Source organism: Mya arenaria, chromosome 13, assembly GCF_026914265.1.
Source record: "Mya arenaria isolate MELC-2E11 chromosome 13, ASM2691426v1".
NCBI lineage: Eukaryota > Metazoa > Mollusca > Bivalvia > Myida > Myidae > Mya > Mya arenaria.
The window spans coordinates 4,567,096-4,577,232 of record NC_069134.1 but is presented as its reverse complement, the minus strand read 5'-3'; the positions used below and the strand labels follow the sequence as shown (position 1 = coordinate 4,577,232).

At 33.4% G+C, this 10,137-nt stretch overlaps 1 protein-coding gene across 1 annotated transcript; it reads right to left on the bottom strand.

The window, feature by feature from the left end:
* Nucleotides 1-8,938: 8,938 nt before the first annotated feature.
* LOC128213807 (T-cell-specific guanine nucleotide triphosphate-binding protein 2-like) lies at nt 8,939-9,901 on the bottom strand. Its single transcript, XM_052919863.1, has one exon. The coding sequence runs from the start codon at nt 9,899-9,901 to the stop codon at nt 8,939-8,941; it is 963 nt and encodes a 320-aa protein (XP_052775823.1).
* Between the last annotated feature and the right edge of the window lie 236 nt (nt 9,902-10,137).

Below are 10,137 nucleotides of genomic sequence, written 5' to 3'. Positions count from 1 at the left end.
GCCACACTCTCGCGCAACATCGTGCCAACGATAGTGAATCAGTACAAGCTTTCATAGTTTTCTTCACAATCGTTGTAAAATATATAATGTTTAAACTAATTGGTATACAATAGAATTGTGTAGGTGAAAGTACCGCTATCAAAACTTCGCTAATTGACATCAGTGCTAATTTGATATAGGGGTCCTTTGTTGACAGTTTGCAACTATCACAACAACTGTCAACTAATTGATTGAGGTCAATTGTATACACAGCGGGGATTAGAGGGACCGTAAATTGTCCTTTTGGCAACTAACCAGATCTGATAATTTGTCTGTAAATCGTGTTTTTGGTGATTTTATAGATTATTTTTTTCCAAGTACTCGAGTAGTGATTTGGTACTCGAGTACTCGGACGTTCGATCGAGTACTCGAGTACTCGGGTACTCGTTGCCATCCCTAGTTAAAACGGTTATTGACTGAAGGTTTAAGGGTCAAAACGATATTCACCGACAAGTCATATGTTAGACAAAGTATTTCGACTGTCTAGTCTTCATAAGTATGAATACAAGGGAATATTGACAGACAAGTCATCATATGTATTGGGGTCTAAGGGATGTAGACCGACACACTATCATTTATGGGGGCAAAGGACATACTGACCGACAAGTCACCATGGTTATCGGGGTCCAGAAGACACTGACCGACAAATTAAACATTGCAAGTAAAAGTTTTTAAGACTGCGTAGAGGTTTCAATACATACCAAATACGTATGTGATCTTTTTTCTCACCGTGTAAAATAACAATAAAATGTGGTATGTTTAACATTTTAATTCCAAGGTCTAGCCAATTTACCTTAAAACGTAATGATTTTAATTTTGAAATTATTAATTACCGTTCATTAGATGGATACGTTCCTAGTTCACCATCATATGGTGTTTTTATTAACGTCGCGTGTTGGAATAGGTCTCAATGATGTATCATGGAGGGTCACGTGATTTAATAAAAAAACTTTATAAACAAATAATCGTATAAACTTATACAAGAAAAAGGGAAACATCAAGATACCGTTTTAACACACCGTTGGGGACATTTAATGGGTTTTTGATAACTCGTTCTAAAACTCGTAGGCTACAGGGTTTTTAAATCTCTTTTTATTCGAACCTAAGGACTCGATTCACCAAAGCTCAGGAAACGCGTTTCGGAGGATGTATTTTTTATTAAAATAATCTGACTTTTAATAAATTGACAAACCAGAAAAGTCAATGACAATTCTTCACATATAACACTATATAAATTATATGATGTAGGAACTGTACGTAACCCAAAAATTAAAAAGGCTCACACGATCACCCGTCAGCCAATCAAGTCGCAGGAATTTCAGTTAAGATACTTCCGGTTTGAGTTTACCAACAAGAAAAGCATGTGGTGAAAGGGGTCGGTGGAATAACAGTAACACAGAATAACCGGAAAACTCTTTATGCTTATAAGTATATACAATAAAGTATGTGAAAAGAGTTGGTGCGGCTTAAGTTCATACATTATTGTGTTGGATGGATGTATAACATATACCAACCAGTAATATTCTTACACAGTGGTAGGTGCTGATATATTGTCAGAATAGTGGCTGGGCAGAGTTTTTGGGGGTTACCTATGGGTAGGGATTGACCTTATCATGGAAAAAACCATGCGTTTGAACGCTACTGTTTCTGATAATATCAGCAGAACTTAGTAGTATTTACATTACATGATAAATACAATACCTCCTCTTAGTAACACCTATCAAAGATGTTTCCTATTAAGCTACAGTAAGTTAAACATGCTTACCAGCTACACATCAATATACTATGGTGTAGTTCCCATGTATATAATGCAACTTACAATTTTGCTATTTAAATGTATATGATAATTTCTTTTAAGTTATACTCTTGAAAGAACTAACCATTCTACAGTGGTGTGTCAACTAGCGGAACTGTGCGCGTGTGGATTGCCCTTAAACATCCGAAAAACTAGTTTATGTTATCACTGTGTTCAGTTCTTAAATCCATTTTACTTTTATGTAATTGTATGCATGAATAAAATTAGGAACAGCTTTTGTAAATACTTGTTCCAATATTTGTACCTATGTTTTCTTGTTAGCATATACCTGACATTAAATAAAAATGATTGTATCTTGCATCTTGTATATTTGTGAAATATTTGAATATAATTGATCTAAAATAATATTTGCTCAAAAAGAGATGTAAAGATATGTATACAAATATTTGCGTAAATCTTTGTTTGATTACAAATAGACATTACGATTCAGTGGCGGGTCGTCCCCCCCCCCTCCCTGAAATTTTGTAGAAGTGAACTTTTTACATCAATATGGTCTGGGACAACTCCCGGATAATGAGATATGGTGGTCACATTCAGGGTCAATGTCGTGATAACCTTAAAATCACCTTCAGCTGAAAATCGGTGACCAATCAATACATGATAAACGCTTAGGCATAGAGACCTCAAACTTGATACAGATCCCTCAAACATGGCCAGTACCCTAACAACTGTTGTGCTAGTTGGTCAAAGGTCACGGTCGTGGTACCTTAAGCTGAAAAACCGATTTCGTACAATAACTGAAGAATGCTTAATTCCACGTACCTCAAACTTGGTATGCTAATTTAATGCATATGCTTCCTTTAAGTCATGTTTCAAAACCATTCGCGACGTCTTTGATGCTTTGCATCAAAATAAGTCTTGTTGCACAGTTGGCAAAATTCGCTTGAATATGTACAGAGGTCAAGAATTACAGCTCTCGCAGTAAACTTATGACGAAAAAACTTCTAAAAACAGGGTTTCAGATATCATAAATTAAGGAAAACTTTCTCAAAATTTGTTAATTGTCATTATAATATTATATCAAAGTACAATAGTAGTCTTAAATAGCCGATTGCTAATAGTATTACTCATCTCGATGTTATGGTAATGTTTTAAAGAAAATTCGTAAAATTAAAATGTTTCCAACATATAGTTGGGCAGATAGACTCAATGAATTGCTTTGATTTTATTTAGACCGTGGATATAACGGAATTCTTTGAAAAGTACTTGCCTTTTAGTTTTTGAAGACGAATTCCTCAAACAAAATATTATGTTTAATATAGCGTCCTTACATAACTAAACATTCAGTCCTTTGATTTTATGAAAATTTTGCATATTCAAGTTATCTTTAATCTATTTATTTATTTTTGGCTGGCTAGGAATGTTTCGGCATGCGACGTTTCTTTCTTAAATATTTTACATAGAATTTGGAAGAAAAGTTTAGCTAAAATATGTCGTTTTTTTTAATGTTTTCTTTATTTGTTCCCAGTTTTAGTACAATGATGCTTTTTATTATGAACCTCTTTGATCACACAGTCTTAAACCTTTATTATTTTAAGGCAGACTGTGTGTGATTCTCATAGTTTCAAACAATGACTGCACCGTATCTTTGAAAAGATTTTGCATTAGGTACTCTGAATTGCATTTCTTCGTCAGCAGATAGAGTGGGGATTCCTAGTCATTGAAGAACTTGGGGTTTACCTATTCGTTTATCATTATTTGATGTATTATTAAGTTTCCTCAAGTTAATGCATACTTTGATAAGATTTGCCTTTTACGTTTTTACCTTATTCAGGATTGTTGTGATAAGAGTTAGGTTTGTGCACTTAAACTGGTTTAAACCCCCAGTAAATTTACATTCCAAGGCTGTACCTAACAATCCTTGATAAAGATACCTTTTTAGATAGTTATATGCACTTTGTTGTTTGTGGCGTTTTGTGCTGTCATTCCATGTTTCTTATTTGCGATTTTTTGTTTTTGTGTTCTATGTCTTTGGCGTTTACCCTGTGGCATTAAACGGGGTTTATGTTTAAAATTTTGGCTACTGAGTTTGTTTCTGTAGTTTTTCACTTAAATATTTTCCGCTCTCTTGCGTTACCAGTTTACTTCATACCCTTAACTAAGTACATTGTGTATGGGCATACTTACTTGAATATAACTATATTATGAGCCTGATCGTTTCAGTACCTCCTGAATATTTAATTTTCAAAATTTGACTAAAATTGACTGACCCACTATTTAATTCTTCTTATCTTTAAATCAGCTCCTTACCTTACTTGGTTATAACTTTTTGGGCATAAACTATTAGAAACATTTCATAACCCGCCCGGTGGCTAAAATTTCATATGCTTTGAAATCATTCCCCACACCATGGGAACATTTGTTTATTCTTTTCAAACCAGTATGACACAATACAATGTCATTTTGCCGACAATCCCTGCGGTACTTGTTTTGATTTGATTTTCCACGAGCATAGCGTACACCACGTGAACTAAAGCACACGAGTTTGTTTTTATCTTCAAGTTAAAAAATCAAAGAATGAAAAAATCGAATACAATGCAATTATCATATAGCTTAGTAAATCGCAAACGAAGCTGTTGTTTTTATTTGCGGAAAACTAAATTATATGATACTTGCATTGTATTTGATTCTTTTAATAATAGACCTCATCGCTGCGCTCTGGTATATGTTTCATAGATACGTTCACTCGATTTCTATCCTATAAATAGAACAAATGTTGCAAAACTGGTAACCTCGTGCCGCAACGTTAACAAAACTTCCAGATTGTTTAAGCGTTTACCAAAGCCTGGGCAAAGCATTTCACCCTAGAGAAAATAAAATATTTTACAATACCAAAGGTATAACAAACCGTATCAATTACTCCGTTAATTAGTTCAGTTCATCAAAAAGTGATTAACTAGAGAAAAGGGTATTTTAGTATTATAAGAACAAACTAACAAAATTGCAACAACTTTATCTATAGTTTAATTTCTATTTGCAGTTTAATAATTAATTTAATAAAAGTACCGAATAATATAGGTCCACCAGATACATACTAAATCAGTATTTTGGTATTTGACTCGACAACATAACACGATCAATGGTACATCGGATTTTAAATAAGAAACAATTTCAGCACATTGACATATTTAGTTGCTTTTTTGTCTTTGATGATATCAATGTTGGAAAGAAATCTCAGATCTTTATTATAAGTATTTATCCCATTCGATTAAAAAACATCAAAGCAGTCAAAATATTTATGACTTTAAATTGCCTTAAGGCAACGAGTTTGTCTACGATTTGAAACTCGTGATGGTTCTTGGCCTATAATGAACCCATTGTTAACGGCATCTGCGTGAATCCTGGGTGATCGTGGCGAAACGGGAAGAGCTCCGATAACTTTGAACTGTCAAGTTGCTACTACGATTTGCTACGTATTTTCTAAGATATGTCGAGGGAAAATGGAGCTGAAGTCGGGAAAAGTAAGAGCCAGACTTTTAAACAATTATTGTGTTTACCTAACCAGATTACACAAAACTGCCCTTATGTGAAGGTGGCCGTTTTTATAAAAGATTTAAGTCGCAACTTCCAATTATGTTATTTTTGTATTCACGTCACTCAAGGGAACACATTTATGTTTTGATTTCCTCAACCATATGTTCATGTTTATTACTTGCTAGCGTCAAATTCACACAAATATTATTTTTTTCTGTTAATCTATAATCATTTGAATTTATCACTATTGTAACCACTCCATTTACGCCATACATAATTTGTTTTAGACATTCATTGTTCCTTTTAGGTGAATGAACTGTGACCAGCCCAGCAGATAAACAATACTGTTGTTTCAAACACACTCTTTCAGTGCAAGCAAATATTAGGCACTGTGTACTAGCAGCAGTTCGGAGTTGATAGTTTAAACTATATTCGAAGAATATTGGTGATCAAATAGGACATTTTCTTAATGAAAGTCGATGTGTTTTTACTTACATACAACGGTATTAATTTGATTTAGCACGTGCTCCATCTAAGTCATGTTTAACACGTATTATTTAAAAACGTGTAGATGTAACCTAAATAACCTATAAAATTTAGGTTATACACGTTTTGGTTAAGGCGTGTTAAATATTATTTTGTTATAACAAAACCGAGATTGATAAAGAAATGAGCAAAATAAAGCACTTTTTTATTTTTGAAAAAGTATACATGTATAGCGAAAATGACCCATGACCATTACATATAAAAATTACTAAATGTAAAGAACCGTATATGTCAAACATGACGTACAATTGCATGCGTAATGTTGTAACCACATTTTATTTAACCAGATATATCCTAAAAACGATTTATATTTAAGGTAAGAAATTACTTTATTATTTTCAAAATGTTTCCCATTTTCCATGTATTTAGTACTTTAATTTATAATAAGTACATACAATATATACTCAGCATTGCTTTAAATATTTCATATCAATATATAACACTTTAGTTATTTCCGAAACGTTTATGTATTCAAATGCTCCATAATATACGAATACAGGAATATTTTCAACTAAGCGTATTAAAGTGATACTCATATTTATATATCAAACATAAATTTTGAGTGATAAGCCTTTAAGTACCTACTAAATGATGCATTTATGAAAAATATTAATTACTGATAATAAGTATGTAACAGTGTATTTAATGGCTGTAAACGCACAAATATTAAATGACTGTTGACACCTAAAAATTACAGTGATCAACTATCGTCTCACTAAGTAGAAATACAGGCTTATGTTTTTTTATTATATACGTGACTTATTTTTTTATTGTATCTTTTATTTTGACTTACAAGAAAACTCATATGCATCAAAGTACGTGGAGTATAAACACGCTATAGTAAATACAGTTAAGATGGTCAAATAACAATAACTATACATATCATTATAGAAGAAAGTACAGATTTTATACAGTTCAGAATTTAAGGGCAAATGGAATACGAAGAAGAACACGACATTGTACGACAGCATATCGTAAAAATCATTTCCTTTTCCCTGTTCTTCTCTTTTTCATATCACCACCGATCATAAACTGTCCGCTCACGTTAGTTCAATCAGTACATCGATAAAATACCTCAATACATCGATACGATATCATAGCAAAAAACTGCTTTGCTTTAATATACTCAAATAGTCATTTTTTATTTATTTATAAATAAAATTTAAACTTTTATTTACCAAATCAAACATAATTTGCCTAAACTGGCCAATAAAGTTCTAGTTTTGAAATATATGCTATGACTTCTCAGAAATATTAATTCGAAAAAGCGATTGTACAAAACGTGAATTGATCAGATGGCCAGAAAAGAGGACAAAGAAACAGGTACACAAGCTTGTTCTATCTCATTCACATCTACTACAAAATGCTTTTGGAGTTTTAACGCATTGCTACAAATATATAATGAACAATTACAATAGATAGGTCCACTCGAGCGTTGGGGGTTAAGCGGAAACCCTAGCGCGAGGGATTGGATGGACCTATCTTACACGAGCAGCTATGGTAGATACTTTTTTTACCACATCTGTTAAACAAAATAAAGTTAAAATGTATTTTGTCACTGTAGAGGAAACATAATTTGCGTACATAAATGTAATAACTCGTGGTTGTCAGGGGTACGTTTGCTATGATTCCGATTATGTACATGTCATATCGTTATTAGATAGTTCTGAGGGGAGTGCAGCATTAATTCTTGACTGCAGCGTGAAAACTTTATGGTGTAATTTAAAGCCAGAAATAATTAATAAAATATTTTAAATATTTACACAAGTTAAGGTTTCCATGATAATACAGACGAAGGTCTTCAACAGGGGAGGTAATTGTGTGATGGCAATAAAAAAGAGTTATACGGGAACTTCTTTTATCTTTGCCCGTGGGCAAGATAAGAATTTCGAGCATGGCAAAACGTTTGGATCTTTTTTTCTGGGATGGGAGAAAAAGACTTTTTGTGTTCTAAAAAAAATATTAAAATGTTTAAGGATCAACACGGTGAAGAAAGTTTCAACAAATTAATTATCTGGGAACATGAATGAAAGACTTAGTTTAAACTTCTTCTTCAGCATCCTTGAAACAAAACTGTACACCTTATTCATACAAAAATGCACATGTTATCAGATGACAAGATGACAAGATCAGAATAATATTTCATGTAATTCACCTAAATTACATTCGCTATCGACCGACCTAATATGATTATTATCAAACTATAACATTACTTTGACATGTAGTTTTTCACATAAGTATATGAATCTTGGCAATTCATTTAATTTCAAACAAAACTATAACTTTGCTTTATTGGCAAACATATTCGAATATACTAACAAACAAAACACTGCTTTAACGAATGCATACACCTCATAACGGTAATTAACTAATCAAACTGGACAACATTCAGACGATATAGATAAAAAAATATGAAACATAAATAATGAATTTCTTTAAAAATACACAACCGTCAATGATATAACATCCTAACACAAATAGCAAACATAAATAATTATACGGCAATTTTTATTTTGTGTGATATAATGAACGAAAAAAGTTTTGCATTCAACCATGCGTACCAAATTGTCAATAATTTAGCAATTAGTCTATGACAAAACATAACAAGTTATTTTTAATGCCAGAAGTGTTCACACGATTCTTTTAATTGTCCTCAAGATTTAAGGGTTGCGCTGACATCATACTTTTGCAACCATGACATGAAGACCATCGACCTGATAAAAATACATGGTTTTCTGGCAGACGAAATCCAAAAGCTTAACGTTTATTCAGTGTAAGAAAGTAATAATTTTATTTACCGCAAATGGTGGAAGTAATATATTCACTTTGCGATAAAAAAGCAAGGATAAACTCGGTAATCTTGACAATTATCGATGCAATACACTTATAACAATAGAAACATGCATAAACATAACAAATGTCATTTACACATCTATTTGTTAGAGTTTATAAAAATATTACACAAAATTGTTTTCAAGCAGAGTATAAAGCAGAAGTTGTGTTTATTTACATTCGACTGGTTCAAGGAAAATGACGTTTGGCTCCCCTGTTCAGATTCTTAAATTAAGATCCCTCTAAAGCCATGGTCATGTGCATCTGTAGGTCATGTGTTTCTTTTGCACATATGTCAAGGAATGATTTCATTACAAAAGCACATTGCTTCTGGTAAGGTTTCACCTTCAACATGTTTCCTAAAAGTGGCAGTGAATGCCAAATTCTTGGTTCAACTTTGTTAAACCCTGTATAATACGTGGCAAACCTGTCCTCGGAATTTACATATATGTATGATTGCATTGACAACTTGACGAGCAATTCTTCGAACTCAATGTCAAGATGTTTTGCGATGAATTGAAGCGATTCTAAATTGAGTCCTAGCTGCGAACGATAAAATCTGCACTCCTCAAGCAAGACCTTTATTTCTGCCGGATACTTGTTTGTGTCCGATTTTGCAAAGACTGTCGCCACTGCTGCAGTTTTAGAAACCAAGCTTATTCTACTTTTCAAAATAGCGAGCTTCTTTTGAACAACTTCGTTTGTGACCCCAGACAATGACATGATCATTGCTTCCCTTTTAAGATGGGAGCTCTTTTGGATCAGTTTCGAAAATATTGTACCAAAATCAAAAGCTTTAGTGTCATAGTTGTCAACAAGATATATGTTTGCATTGAATATCCCGCCTTTCTCAAGACTGACCCTTGCATTGTCTCTGACTTTCTGCTGCAATACATGCATATCTTTGGCGGTCGGATGTTTGCGTCGTGATTTTTGAAAAATGCGAAGATCAGCGTCGATCTTTGTTCGTACGAAGAACAAGTTAAAATTTGGCTTCAACTTAAGAATTTCCTTTGCGAGAAAAATGTCATTTTCCTTAAACCGCGTAGATGACAGGAGCAAAACAAAGTCAAACTGACTTAATTTTACTTTTTGCAAGTAGTTCTCCCGCGTGAAGGTTGACGTTCCTATTCCAGGCAAATCCCAAACCTGAAGATTTGGATTGGTCGGGTGGTCGTAAGCTGTGGGTTTCATAATCGCTTCGACCGCGGAAACTTCAGCTGCTCCAGGGTCATCAGCTATTACCCCCCTGATAGAGTTGATAAATGACGACTTCCCTGTGCCAGATTCCCCTGTGACAGCAATATTTATTTTTTTTTTTCATCCATTGATTGTCCCTTCTAACTGTTCACGAAAAGCTGTGTATCCCGTTTCCTTCAGTATTCGTTTGTATTTCTCGGTTTCGGTATACGATATCTGATAGAATTCCA